The sequence below is a fragment of the Salvelinus fontinalis genome, chromosome 32, assembly GCF_029448725.1.
Source record: "Salvelinus fontinalis isolate EN_2023a chromosome 32, ASM2944872v1, whole genome shotgun sequence".
NCBI lineage: Eukaryota > Metazoa > Chordata > Actinopteri > Salmoniformes > Salmonidae > Salvelinus > Salvelinus fontinalis.
In genome coordinates this window covers 25,242,323-25,257,438 of record NC_074696.1, presented here as the reverse complement: position 1 = coordinate 25,257,438, position 15,116 = coordinate 25,242,323, and the positions used below count along the sequence as shown (strand labels likewise).

Here is a 15,116-nt window from a genome sequence, read left to right as displayed (position 1 = left end):
GTAATGTGTGCTGCAATTGTAAATGCACTTTAAATAAAGTTTGATAGAACCTTACAGTTTTCCGAGTTTGATCTCTTGCTATATAAAAAACACTTCACTATCACTTAGACTTGAGGAAGTGCAGAGCAAAGTGCTGATTTAGCATTTGCTCTCAAAAGCATTACGTTCCCTCTCAGAGGATATTACTTATCTTGGCTGAGAAACCACATGCTCTACTCTGTCTGTCAAAGCTGCATCCCAAATGACACCCTCTCCCTATATCGTGCACTGCTTTTGACAAGAGCCCTATGGGCCCTGGTCAAAAGTAGTGCACTACATAGGGAGTTGAGTGCCATTGGGATGCATGCTCTCTCTTCACACCTCCTCCTACACCTGCGGACCAGAATCAAACATAGCTAAATATTTCATCTGTTATAATAAAAGGTGGAAATATGAAAAGTTAGGTTGCTTCAAGGTAGGTAATCCAATTTCTAAAGCACACTTCCTGCAAAGGTCATTCAAAATGACTGACTCCACTTTAAAATATAAGGAGATAAGGAGATATGAAGATGAGAGTATTTTCAAATCTGCAGTAGTGGAAAAGGTACTCAATTGTCATACTTGAGTAAAGTAAAGATACCTTAATAGAAATTGTCTCAAGTTAAAGTGAAAGTCACTTACTACTTGAGTAAACACCTAAAAGTATCTGATTTTAAATGCAATTAAATACAGTGGTGGGAAAAGTACTCAATTGTCATGCATGAGTAAAAGTTAAAAGTTAAAGTAAATGCTCAAATTTTTATTTACAATCAGCCAGGGGCTCACTCCAACACTGAGACATAATTTACAAACACAGGATTTGTGTTTGGTAAGTCCGCCATATCAGAGGCAGTAGGGGTAATAATGCATTGATATTGATAGGTACGTGAATTGGACCATATTGCTGTCCTACCTGAGCATTCAAAATGTAACGAGTACTTTTGGATGTCAGGGAAAGTGCAGATTTTCTTTCGGAATGTAGTGGAGTAAAAGTAAAAGTTGTCAAAAATATAAATAGTTAAGTACAGATACCCCCAAAAAGTATTTTTACTTAGTTACTTTACACCACTGTATATCTGTCAGATGATTACATATTTATTATTGATGTTGGCTGGAATAATCCGCATAATATTGAACTACTTACAGTCTTTATATTACATCCAGGAAGCTATATACTGTATATAAAACTACTATGTGCTCATATGCTTGCCTATAATATGTATCCATATGGGAAGTTCTTTGGGAGGGCTAGTATTGTGTTTAAAAAATGTAATTGCTATGTTCATATGTGCTAAAAAGCAGCAAGTCTAACTGTCACGGGGAGATTTCTTACATGTGAAACTGCAAATTAGTTTTTCACTTGGGAACTTGCAATTCCACATATGAAAGTGACATTTTTCTCCCCCCTTTTTCACCCCAATTTCGTGATATCCAATTGGTAGTTACAGTCTTGTCCCATCGCTGCAACTCCCGTACAGACTCGGGAGAGGTGAAGGTTGAGAGCCATGCGTCCTCCGAAACATGACCCTGCCAAGCTTCTTGACACACTGCTTCTTGACACACTGCTCGCTTAACCCGGAAGCCAGCCGCACCAATGTGTCGGAGGAAACACTGTACAAATGGTCTCTTCACAGTCCCCAAGTCCAGAACAGACTATGGGATGCTCACAGTACTACATAGAGCCATGACTACATGGAACTCTATTCCACATCAGGTAACTGATGCAAGCAGTAGATGATAAAAAACAGCGGGGACTGTGAAGCAACACAAACATAGGCACAGACACATGCACACACACACACATGATAACATACACACTATACACACATGTACACATGGATTTTGTGTTGTAGATATGTGGTAGTGGAGTATGGGCCTGAGGGCTCATACATAGTGTGTTGTGAATTTTGCAATAAATGTATTGTAACGTTTTTAAAAGTGTATAACCGCCTTCATTTTGCCGTACCCCAGGAAGAGTAATGGGGATCCATAATAAATACAAATACAAACTGGCGACCTAAGTCAGTGTGCATGCGACTGGCCTGCCACTAGAAGTCTAGATCGTGATGGGACAAGGACATCCTGGCCGCACAAACCCTTCCCTAACCCGGACGATGCTGTGCCAATTGTGCGCCGCCACACGGGTCTCCCTGCGACACAGCCTGGGATCAAACCCGGGTCTGTATTTACACCTCTAGCACTGCGATGCAGTGACTTAGACCGCTGTGCCACTCGGGAGGCCAAAACTAAAATTTTTGTGGAGTTTTCTTACAAATTTGTTTTTCACATGTGTTTGTTTTTCACATTGAAATGTTCTATTAAAAATGTGAATTTCACATGAAAAAGTTTTTCACATGTGCAACTGCAATTCACAACTGCAAAAATCATGTTTTTCTCCTCACATGTGAAAAGGTGACGTTAACATGTGAACTATAAATGTAATACAAGTGAAAATATGGTTTCACATGTGAAAACAGCTATTTCATGTGGGGCCATTCATGTTTTCACATGTGAAACTCCAAATTGTACATTTTGTTGTTGCTGTAAAGGCTGGTCCTAGTGTACATTGTATCGCTTCCTCATAAAAGAGACTGACAGGATGGGGTTAATCAGATCTAGTTCAAACTGAATCATAGTGAGATTCAATCTGATTTGAAGTCACCAAGGGCACCCTTCTTTGAATCTAATTAGGATCAATCAGTATAATCAAGGAACTAACGATAGCTATCACAATACTCATCATGTGCCTACTCCAATGAGGACAAATTCCCACTTTCAACCAAGAACTTCAATGTCATCTGTACAATCTACCTCGGAGATTGAAGATATCTCCAGTCTGTATTGGCTAGTTTAATCCAACTCTCACATACACCAATCTCTCCAAGACATTACTCATTCAAAAGTAAAGGAAAAAACAAATATATTTGTATTCACTTTAAGAAATGCAAAGCACTGCACATTTTTAGACAAAGTTCAATTAAGAGGACATAGTGCAACATAAGGCTGAATTAAACCCTCTTGATTAATGGATATTACATAGCTGCAGCCTGCAGTGCAGGTTGTTCTCCTGCTGCATATCAATGACATGCAGGAGCTCTGCCTGGTCTGGTCTGCACTCCCCTAGCCTGGTTAATACAGTATGCAGCTGGTGAGGCACATTGGCTGCAGCTTAGATCATTGTGACAAATGGGAGGGACCTGTGGTTACTTTTTCTTCTGTGGTTAACTTGACATAAAGAGAGAAGAGGAGGGCTTGGGTTGTGCTGGAGTACTGTACTACTGCTAGGTTACCTGGGAGAAGCACTGTGGGCTAATATTAGTTGAAAATAGATGAAGGGAGCCGTCTACCAATCCGCTATGCTAAGAGATGTCAGTTGTTCCTGGCCATAGGAGTTTACCAGTGTGGGTTGGTAGTGTGTGCATACAGTATGTCTGTGTGTGCTTGTATATGCACACGTGCACAGTCCTATTTACTTAGTTCCCTTACCGATGCAAGAGGGCAGGACGTTGTCCCAGGCACGTCTCTCTCCGGTCATACACTTGAGAATTCCGCTGCCGTGCAGGGTGTAGCCAGGGTTGCACCTATAGGTGATGGTGCTTCCAGAGAAGTGTCCCTGGTCGTTGACCTTGAAGCCAAACTGGGGTACCCCGGGGTCCTCGCAGTGGGAAAGCTCAAAGCCTGGAAGAAAGGGAGGGCCAATCAATCAAATTTATTTATAAAGCCCCTTTCTCATGGGCAGTTGTCAAAAAGGGCTCTATAGTAACCCAACTTACACTCAGAAAAAAGTTATAAATAGAACCCTGTAGGGTTCTTTGGTTTGTCCCCCAAACATTATACCTGTTTCTTGCGGTCAATTTGCAGTCTACAAATTATTTGTAATTAAAATGGTTCTTTGTAGAATCCTATCCCTCTACAAAGAACCCTTTCGAACCCTTTTTTCCAAGAGTGTAGACTCCAACGAATAAGCAGAAGCACAGTGGTCAGGAAAGACTCCCTAGAAAGAAGACACAAGACACATGAAGAGGAAACAGGCTCAGAGGCTCATCTTCCTTTTGGCAGTGTAGGACAAGGTCCCAATTTATTTTTTACATTTTATTTTACCTTTATTTAACCAGGTAGGCTAGTTGAGAACAAGTTCTCATTTGCAACTGCGACATGGTCAAGATAAAGCATAGCAATTCGACACATACAACACAGAGTTACACATGGAATAAACAAAACATACAGTCAATAATACAGTAGAAAAAAAGAAAACAAAAAGTCTATATACAGTGAGTGGAAATGAGGTAAGATAAGGGAGTTAAGGCAATAAATAGGAAGTAATTACAATATAGCAATTAAACACTGGAATGGTAGATGTGCAGAAGATGAATGTGCAAGTAGAGATACTGGGGTGCAAAGGAGCAAGATACATAAATATATACAGTATGGGGATGAGGTAGATAGATGAGCTGTTTACAGATGGGCTATGTATAGGTGCAGTGATCTGTGAGCTGCTCTGACAGGTGGTGCTTAAAGCTAGTGAGGGAGATATGAGTCTCCAGCTTCAGTGATTTTTGCAGTTTGTTCCAGTCATTGGCAGCCGAGAACTGGAAGGAAAAGCGACCAAAGGAGGTTGGCTTTGGGGGTGACCAGTGAGATATACCTGCTGGAGCGCGTGCTACGAGTGGGTGCTGCTATGGTGACCAGTGAGCTGAGATAAGGCGGGGCTTTACCTAGCAGAGACTTGTAGATAACCTGTAGCCAGTGGGTTTGGCGACGAGTATGAAGCGAGGGCCAACCAAAGAGAGCGTACAGGTTGCAGTGGCGGGTAGTGTATGGGGCTTTGGTGACAAAACGGATGACACTGTGATAGACTGCATCCAATTTGTTGAGTAGAGTGTTGGAGGCTATTTTATAGATGATATCGCCGAAGTCGAAGATCGGTAGGATGGTCAGTTTTACGAGGGTATGTTTGGCAGCATGAGTGAAGGATGCTTTGTTGCGATATAGGAATCCGATTCTAGATTTAATTTTGGATTGGAGATGCTTAAAGTGAGTCTGGAAGGAGAGTTTACAGTCTAACCAGACACCTAGGTATTGTAGTTGTCCACGTATTCTAAGTCAGAGCCGTCCAGAGTAGGGATGCTGGATGGGCAGGCAGGTGCGGACAGTGATCGATTGAATAGCATGCATTTCCTTTTACTTGCATTTAAGAGCAGTTGTAGGCAACGGAAGGAGAGTTTTATGGCATTGAAGCTCGTCTGGAGGTTAGTTAACACAGTGTCCAAAGAAGGGCCTCAGTATACATCATGGTGTCGTCTGCATAGAGGTGGATCAGAGAATCACCAGCAGCAAGAGCGACATCATTGATGTATACAGAGAAGAGAGTCGGCCCGAGAATTGAACCCTGTGGCACCCCCATAGAGACTGACAGAGGTCCGGACAACAGGCCCTCCGATTTGACACACTGAACTCTATCAGAGAAGTAGTTGGTAAACCAGGCGAGGCAATCATTTGAGAAACCAAGGCTATGGGGTCTGCCAATAAGAATACGGTGATTGACAGAGTTGAAAGCCTTGGCCAGGTCGATGAATACGGCTACACAGTAATGTCTCTTATCGATGGCGGTTATGATGTCGTTTAGGACCTTGAGCGTGGCTGAGGTGCACCCATGACCAGCTCTGAAACCAGATTGCATAGCGGAGAAGGTACGGTGGGATTCAAAATAGTCGGTAATCTGTTTGTTAACTTGGCTTTCGAAGACCTTAGAAAGATAGGGTAGGATAAATATAGGTCTGTAGCAGTTTGGGTCTAGAGTGTCACTCCCTTTGAAGAGGGGGATGACCGTGGCAGCTTTCCAATCTTTGGGAATCTCAGACGATACAAAAGAGAGGCTGAACAGGCTAGTAATAGGGGTTGCAACAATTTCGGCAGATCATTTTAGAAAGAGAGGGTCCAGATTGTCTAGCCCGGCTGATTTGTACGGGTCCAGATTTTGCAGCTCTTTCAAAACATCAGCTATCTGGATTTGGGTGAAGAAGACATGGTGGGGGCTTTGGCGGGTTGCTGTGGAGGGTGCCGGGCAGTTTACCGGGGTAGGGGTAGCCAGGTGGAAAGCATGGCCAGCCGTAGAGAAATGCTTATTGAAATTCTCAATTATAGTGGATATATCAGTGGTAACAGTGTTTCCTAGCCTCAGCAGTGGGCAGCTGGGAGGAGGTGCTCTTATTCTCCATGGACTTTACAGTGTCCCAGAACTTTTTTGAGTTTGTACTACAGGATGCAAATTTCTGTTTGAAAAAGCTATCCTTAGCTTTCCTAACTGCCTGTGTATATTTGTTCCTAACTTCCCTGAAAAGTTGCATATCACAGGGGCTATTCGATGCTAATGCACAACGCCACAGGATGTTTTTGTGCTGGTCAAGGGCAGACAGGTCTGGAGTGAACCATGGACTATATCTATTCCTAGTTCATTTTTTTTTGAATGGGGCATGCTTATTTAAGATGGTGAGGAAGGCACTTTTAAAGAATAACCAGGCATCCTCTATTGACGGGAGGAGGTCAATGTCATTCCAGGATACCCCGGCCAGGTCGATTAGTAAGGCCTGCTCGCAGAAGTGTTTTAGGGAGCGTTTGACAGTGATGATGGGTGGTCGTTTGGTCGCAGACCCATTACGGATGCAGGCAATGAGGCAGTGATCGCTGAGATTTTGATTGAAAACAGCAGAGGTGTATTTGGAGGGCGAGTTAGTTAGGATGATATCTATGAGGGTGCCCGTGTTTACGGATTTGGGGTTGTACCTGGTAGGTTCATTGATCATTTGTGTGAGATTGAGGGCATCACGCTTAGATTGTAGGATGGCCGGGGTGTTAAGCATGTCCCAGTTTAGGTCACCTAGTAGCACGAGCTCAGACGATAGATGGGGGGCAATCAATTCACATATGGTGTCGAGGGCACAGCTGCGGGCAGAGCGTGGTCTATAGCAAGCGGCAACAGTAAGAGACTTGTTTCTGGAAAAGTGCATTTTTAGAAGTAGAAGCTCGAATTGTTTGGGTACAGACTTGGATAGTAATACAGAACTCTGCAGGCTATCTTTGCAGTAGATTGCAACACCGCCCCTTTGGCACACACCTGGGTTCAAATAGGATTGGAACATTCGCTTGAGCCTGCCTAAAGTTCCACATGGCCGGGGCTTACACTTTTTGGGGCTACTCAATTGGTTCCATCCATTACCTCTGGCGAGGTCAATCAAGCTCAGCTTTGAAACACGTTTTGAAACCAGGTCTGTGATGTTAACACAAACTTTACTTTTGCTAGGGTGGACACAAGCACACAGGCATGGAGGCATATGATTTGACCACACACACCTCTCTTCTTTTTTGGGTCATTAGTGCAATGACCATCCCGGTCTGCTGTTTCCTGTTATTTCTGTGCTGCCTGCGTTGCATGTATGTCTTTAGAGGCTCAGAGAGAAAGTTAGGGTGGAGGATCCCACTGGGCCCGCAGGCAGGGGGCCTGTACTAAGCAGGCAGAACAATTAGGAATAAGCACTTGGTTAATTTGGAGATGTGTCTGAAACTTTTGGTCGGTACATGAGGAGCGTGGGCCGGCTCTCTGTGAGGGACACTTCCTGTTATTATCTTCTCATAATTGTTTTCCTTCGCACTCATCATCACACAGCATCATAATTACACAGCGAACTGAAAGGAATAGGAAATAAATAATTATATTACCCTTTCTTCTTGTCTTTCAAAACACCACCACACATCTTAGCGTAGCTGACAATTTCCTATTCGCAGGTTTGAACTCTGCTCTCTCATATGAGAATGCAACCAAGCTAAAATGAGACGTATGCCTCAGTCCTCTCCTCAGAACAATGACAGCTACCTTTCAAAATACAAAACCCTCTTCCATTTGCTCCACCCGCCCCTCCTCCAATTAACTGTACACCCTGAACTTGGGAATAAACGTTCATGTCTAGCACAGCACTCATAGACTACTTAGTAGTTACCATGACAGCAATGTACTGTACTATACTGAGAGAAAAACAAGGTTGACTGAACTTAACATAGTGTGTGGTGGAGGCAGGAGGATACTGGGACTGACTAACGGTGGCAATTTTCACCAAGCACACTGATTGCACGTTAATTACAGGTCATTGTCTCATAGCATTCAACCGGAAACAAAAGTCTGGGTCCGGAAAATACTTAGACTGAGTTCTATTTATTTTTTAATCACACTCCAACCATTGTGGTGGCTGAACTGTGGTGGCCTCACCGCCTGCTACTTGACTGTCCCAATTTACAACCTATTCCCTATAGTGCACCACCATTGGATAACCAATAGGTCTCAGGTCAAAAGTAGTGCACTATGCAGGAAATAGGGTGTCATTTGGGACTTAGCCCTGGGCTTCCACTGACCTTTATTATGCAATCAAACAGCTAATCTTGCAGGTGGAATGAAATCTCCCACTAGACACGGATTTAGTAGATTGCCCACCAGTGGGTTAATAGGGTTTTTTCTCTCTCAGAACTAACACCCTGTCCAATGTTACACAGGCTAGCTACCAGCTAGCGCAACAAATGGTATTAAAGATGAATGCGTGTGGTTTTTATGTGTCTGCGGTGGTACATAGCCTGGTTTTGTGTGAGGGGCAAGGACAAGGTCAACAAAGACAAGTGTAGAGGTTATTTTTCAGGTAATTGATAATACCTTGGACCAAGCTGTGGAATATTCCCTTGAAATCCACTACTGGCTGTCAACAAAATTCTAATGCCCTTTAAAGGGGCAATCTGCTGTTAAAAAAAATTCAAAAAGTTATGAAGCAATCACCCCTTTAAGTCCTACTTGTTTTACAAGGCAGATGGAAAGACTGACTGTAGTGGGAAAATAACTGGTGTGTGATTATATATCTAGAGTGAACACCTGACACTCTATTTCTCATAAATATCAATATGATTGGGAATCCTGACAAAGATGACGTAACACATCACATGACCAGCTACTTTCACATACAGCCCATGTCCCACTCCCACAGGAAGACTTATATTAGGGTCCTAGCTAAAGCATCAATCATAGGATGACCCCCATCCCCCGCTGAATCCATAGGAACCAAGGAAACATTTTAGAATAAGCCAATAACAGATCCAGTAAAACGCATTGACTAACAATTTGTAAACAATTGTTCAGCAAATCCTTAACACATGCCTAATAACCACCTGTTAATGAAAGTTATTAGAGTTGATGCAGTAAAAAGACATTGAGCTGATGCATACCTCAAAATGTTTGTAGAGGTGCTGACTAACGGAGGGTAAACTGTATAGAAATTAGAGGTCGACCGATTTCAAGTTTTCATAACAATCGGTAATCTGCATTTTTGGACGCCGATTATGGCCGATTACATTGCAATCCACGAGGAGACTGCGGCAGGCTGACCACCTGTTACGCGAGTGCAGCAAGGAGCCAAGGTAAGTTGCTAGCTAGCATTAAACTTATTTTATAAAAAACAATCAATCTTAACATAATCACTAGTTAACTACACATGGTTGATGATATTACTAATTTAACTAGCTTGTCCTGCGTTGCATATAATCAGCCTGTTAATTTATCATCGAATCACAGCCTACTTCAACTTCGCCAAACGGGTGATGATTTAACAAAAGTGCATTCACGAAAAAAGCACAATCGTTGCACCAATGTACCTAACCATAAACATTTACGCCTTTATTAAAATCAATACACAAGTATATTTTTTTAAACCTGCATAAAGAAATTCATGTTAGCAGGCAATATTAACTAGGGAAATTGTGTCACTTCGCTTGCATTCAGTGCAAGCAGAGTCAGGGTATATGCAGCAGTTTGGGTCACCTGGCTCATTGTGAACTGTGTGAAAAACATTTCTTCCTAACAAAGACCGTAATTAATTTGCCAGAATTTTACGTAGTTATGACATAACATTGAAGGTTGTGCAATGTAACAGCAGTATTTAGACTTAGGGTTGCCCCCATTCGATAAAATATATAACGGTTCCATATTTCACTGAAAGAATAAACGTTTTGTTTTCAAAATGATAGTTTCCGGATTTGACCATATTAATGACCTAAGGCTCGTATTTCTGTGTGTTTATTATATTATAATTAAATCTATGATTTTATGATAGAGCAGTCTGACTGAGCGGTGGTAGGCAGCAGCAGGCTCGTAAGCATTCATATAAACAGCACTTTCCTGCGTTTGCCAGCAGCTCTTCACAGCGCTGTTATTGACTTCAAGCCTATTAACTCTCGAGATTAGGCTGGCAATACTATAGTGCCTATAAGAACATCTAATAGTCAAAGGTATATGAAATACAAATGGTTTATAAAGAAATAGTCCTATAAGTCCTAGAATTACTACATCCTAAAACTTCTTAACTGAGAATATTGAAGGCTCATGTTAAAAGAAACCACCAACTTTCATATGTTCTCATGTTCTGAGCAAGGAATTTAAACGTTAGATTTTTTACATGGCACATATTGCACTTTTACTTTCTTCTCCAACACTGTGTTTTTGCATTATTTAAACCAAATTGAACATGTTTCATTATTTATTTGTGACTAAATTGATTTTATTTATGTATTATATTAAGTTAAAATAAAAGTGTTCATTCAGTATTGTTGTAATTGTCATTATTACAAATATGTATATAAAAATCGGCTGATTAATCGGTAGCGTCTTTTTTTGGTCCTCCAATAATCGGTATCGTTATCAGCGTTGAAAAATCATAATCGGTCGACCTCTAATAGAAATAGGGGAAAAAAGTCACACTTTATATTATGTTCATAACAATTTAATGGCTAAAACTAACCAATGTTTAGGCAACGCAGTGCCTTCTTCAGGGTATAAACATTGGTTATGTTTACCCATTAAAGTGTGTAACTTTCTTTCCTTATTTTTATATATTATAACACATGTTTTCAGAACCACTGCACACTGACTGGTTGGTAACTTACTAGAGTAAACCAGCTTGAAGCCCTCTCCAGTGGACTCCGGGTCAGAGTAGAACTCCAGCCACAGGTGGTTTGAGGTACTGATGAGGGTTAGACCCAGCATGGATGAGCCTGTGAATGCCCCTAGGACATGGGCCATGCTGTCTTTACCATCATAAATCTGCAAAGAGAAGAGTACCCTTTAGTTCAGTTCTGTTCATTGCAAAGTATGACTTTGTTTTCATGAACGTGTATATGTCATTGTAATGTCAAGTGTGTAAAGTATTGCCTTTTTAGTCTGATTATTATCACTGTCTAATAAAGAATGTACCGGATTACAGGTGCTAATGGTTTATGACAGGAGAGGGTAGGTCCTTGTTAAAGATGCCCATTCTTAACTCAATGAGGGCTGATCTTGAGGCAACACGTTGTTAAAATTCAGTTGGATTCCAGGCTACTGGAAGAGCTACTTAAGAATCCATGCCACTATTTATCTGGCGCAGACAAGGCTTATTACCATGGACAGAATCCACATGCTTAAGTGTCATTGACCATCACAGGAGTACTATACACTCCAGCAGAGAGAGAGAGAGAGAGAGAGAGAGAGAGAGAGAGAGAGAGAGAGAGAGAGAGAGAGAGAGAGAGAGAGAGAGAGAGAGAGAGAGAGAGAGAGAGAGAGAGAGAGAGAGAGAGAGAGAGAGAGAGAGAGAGAGAGAGAGAGAGAGAGAGAGGGAGGGGGGAGACCAGTACCTTGAGAATGTCCCCCTGTGCCAGATGGAAGGTCCTGGCAGAGATGTTGATTCCCTTCCCAGCCTGCACCTGGATGCTGTAGATGCACTCATGGTTGTTCTCGTAGTTCATTGGGTAGTTCGGCGACAACATAATCCCCTCATTGTTTATGACAGATGAGCCGCACTCGGCTACAGGATGGAGAAATGGAGGACAGAAGTAGAGAGAACAAAACAACACCATTGGAAAGTGCATGTGACAACGACGGTCTATCGTCAGGGTAATAAAAATGTCAACCTTTTTCTTTTTACATGACATTTTACATACACATCATTTTCAGTTCATATATAACAGCACGTTTGATCACATGTATTTACGTACAGTACTAGTTCACCACTATGGACACATCCTGGATGTAAATCACATGAAACATGAATCGTCGCTTTCTTGTTCTGATTCCTGCCTCGGATGTTGTGCCTGGATACCATAGATGTAAACCATCTAGAGGGCTCAAAAGCAAATCTGGAATTGGAACTGACAGAATAGACTTCCTGGGTTATTATTATTATTCATGTCGCTGCTCAGAGCTCAACTACAAGGCCTGGGATCGGGGCTCTGGACCCTGACACTGAACAATAACCATCAAATTCAGAGTTAATGGAACAAAACCCCGTAAAAGCAGATGTATTGCTACCCATCATGCATTTTGCAGAGGGGGAGCTTTGGCGGGTGGTGCATAAAGCAGCCGCAGCAGCAGCCAGGGTGATTTATTTAATGCCCCATGCGCCGTTTCACTCACCGCCACTAGATGTTATGACGATATTACTAGTATCATATTTTGAATAAATCACAACAGTTATCGCATCCATTAAAACAATTACCTTTACACTCTCTCTCTCTCGACATATCTCCAAGAAACCCGTGTCAGGACCAATATGAATTTCTGTGTTTAAGAACTCCCTTACCTTAAATTACCCTTCTTCATTACCTCACTGTGTGTGTGTGTGTGTGTGTGTCTGTGTGTGTGTGTGTGTGTGTGTGTGTGTGTGTGTGTGTGTGTGTGTGTGTGTGTGTGTGTGTGTGTGTGTGTGTGTGTGTGTGTGTGTGTGTTTGTGTGTGTGTGTGTGTGTGTGTGTGTGTGTGGGTGGTAGGGGGCACATCAGGGGAGAGAAAAAAACTTTTTTGAGTAAGGAGCTTTTGACCCCCCGAGGTTCAACTTCAGTCTAAATCTCTCAGTGTAAATTAAATACATCACATTAAAACTGACTGACTACTCTTAAGAGCAGGACCATGGCACGACTTTGAGTGTGTCCTAAAAGTACGAGTCACACACATTGTTGGCAGTGAACCCAAGACACTCAGGACTCACTAAGTGCCTTGTGATATTGTTAGAGCTGCATATCTACAGTCTCAGCCAGGGGAAGGATGCTGCTCAGACGGCACTGAGGAGGGAGCAGCATCTTGGATGTGACTCTGACTCTCCCTGCACTTGGTGTCTGAAATAATTTCCGTCTGTTGCCGACAGTCTCCTCTCCCCTGAGCCAGGTCCCTGGTCGGGTCTGATCCACGCGGTGTGATACAGTGTGATAGGCAACTTGAAGACATCCCTATTTTTTAACAGCCCTGTGCCACGAGGTGGAGGACTCAGAGACAGGGGAGGCAGTAGGAAGAGGACGAGAAGAGGAAGAGGGCGAGGGGTTAGATTATCTTTAAATCCCATCCTTGCATTTCTGCTCAGACAAAAGAGGGGTCAGGGACGAGGTGGCTTTAAGAAGCAGGGATCTGAGAGTACATGAAGGGTGCTGGGTTTGGGTTATAGCATGCTTGTATGTGTGTTGGCATACGCTTGTGAGTGAGTGTGTGCACATCTGCGCATCTGTGTGTGTAGTGTTATGTGATAGCTGCAAAGTCCCCATTGCTATTAGAGGAGTCTGCGAAGGGTGGCAGTTAGATTGGGAGAAATCAGTGCATCAGGGAAGATGCAGCTTTTATCAGGGTCCCCCAGGAAGAGTAGCAGCAGCTTTGGCAGCGGCTAATGGGATCCACAATAAATACAAAAACAGCCAGCCAGGTAACCTTATACTGTAGGTTTTAATCAGGCCCCCAAAGCCAGCCAGGTAACATTATACTGTAGGTTTTGATCAGGGCCCAACAGCCAGGCAGGTAACATTATACTGTAGGTTTTAATCAGGGCCCCACAGCCAGCCAGGTAACATTACACTGTAGGCTTTAATCAGCACCACAAAGCCAGCCAGGTAACATTACACTGTAGGTTTTAATCAGCACCACAAAGCCAGCCAGGTAACATTATACTGAAGGTTTTAATCAGGGCACCACAGCCAGCCAGGTAACATTATACTGTAGGTTTTAATCAGGGCCCCACAGCCAGCCAGGTAACATTATACTGTAGGTTTTAATCAGGGCCCCACAGCCAGCCAGGTAACATTATACTGTAGGCTTTAATCAGCCCCCCACCGCCAGCCAGGTAACATTATACTGTAGGTCTTAAATCAGGGCCCCACAGCCAGCCAGGTAACATTATACTGTAGGTTTTAATCAGGGCCCCACAGCCAGCCAGGTAACATTATACTGTAGGTTTTAATCAGGGCCCCACAGCCAGCCAGGTAACATTATACTGTAGGTTTTAATCAGGGCCACACAGCCAACCAGGTAACATTATACTGTAGGTTTCAATCAGGGCCCCACAGCCAGCCAGGTAACATTATACTGTCGGCTTTAATCAGGGCCCCACAGCCAGCCAGGTAACATTATATTGTAGGTTATAATCAGGGACCAACAGCCGGCCAGGTAACATTATATTGTAGGTTATAATCAGGGCCCCACAGCCAGCCAGGTAACATTATACTGTAGGTTAAAATCAGGGCCCCACAGCCAGCCAGGTAACATTATACTGTAGGTTATAATCAGGGCCCCACAGCCAGCCAGGTAACATTATACTGTAGGTTATAATCAGGGCCCCACAGCCAGCCAGGTAACATTATACTGTAGGTTATAATCAGGGCCCCACAGCCAGCCAGGTAACATTATACTGTAGGTTATAATCAGGGACCCACAACCAGCCAGGTAACATTATATTGTAGGTTATAATCAGGGACCAACAGCCAGCCAGGTAACATTATACTGTAGGTTATAATCAGGGACCCACAACCAGCCAGGTAACATTATATTGTAGGTTATAATCAGGGACCAACAGCCAGCCAGGTAACATTATACTGTAGGTTATAATCAGGGCCCCACAGCCAGCCAGGTAACATTATACTGCAGGTTATAATCAGGGCCCCACAACCAGCCAGGTAACATTATACTGTAGGTTATAATCAGGGCCCCACAGCCGGCCAGGTAACATTACGTTGTAGATTTTAATCAGCCCCCCACAGCCAGCCAGGTAACATTATACTGTA

At 42.9% G+C, this 15,116-nt stretch overlaps 1 protein-coding gene across 5 annotated transcripts in view; it reads right to left on the bottom strand.

Moving 5' to 3' along the window:
• LOC129830971 (CUB and sushi domain-containing protein 3-like) overlaps nt 1–15,116 on the bottom strand; it is a 759,188-nt gene that overhangs the window by 223,545 nt on the left and 520,527 nt on the right. For all 5 annotated transcript variants that reach the window (XM_055893871.1, XM_055893869.1, XM_055893870.1 and 2 more), the window contains exons 22-24: nt 11,716–11,885; nt 10,990–11,146; nt 3,505–3,696 (exon numbers count right to left, since the gene is read on the bottom strand). In XM_055893871.1, coding sequence (XP_055749846.1) covers nt 3,505–3,696; nt 10,990–11,146; nt 11,716–11,885 — 519 coding nt within the window. The remainder of the gene's footprint in view (nt 1–3,504; nt 3,697–10,989; nt 11,147–11,715; nt 11,886–15,116) is intronic.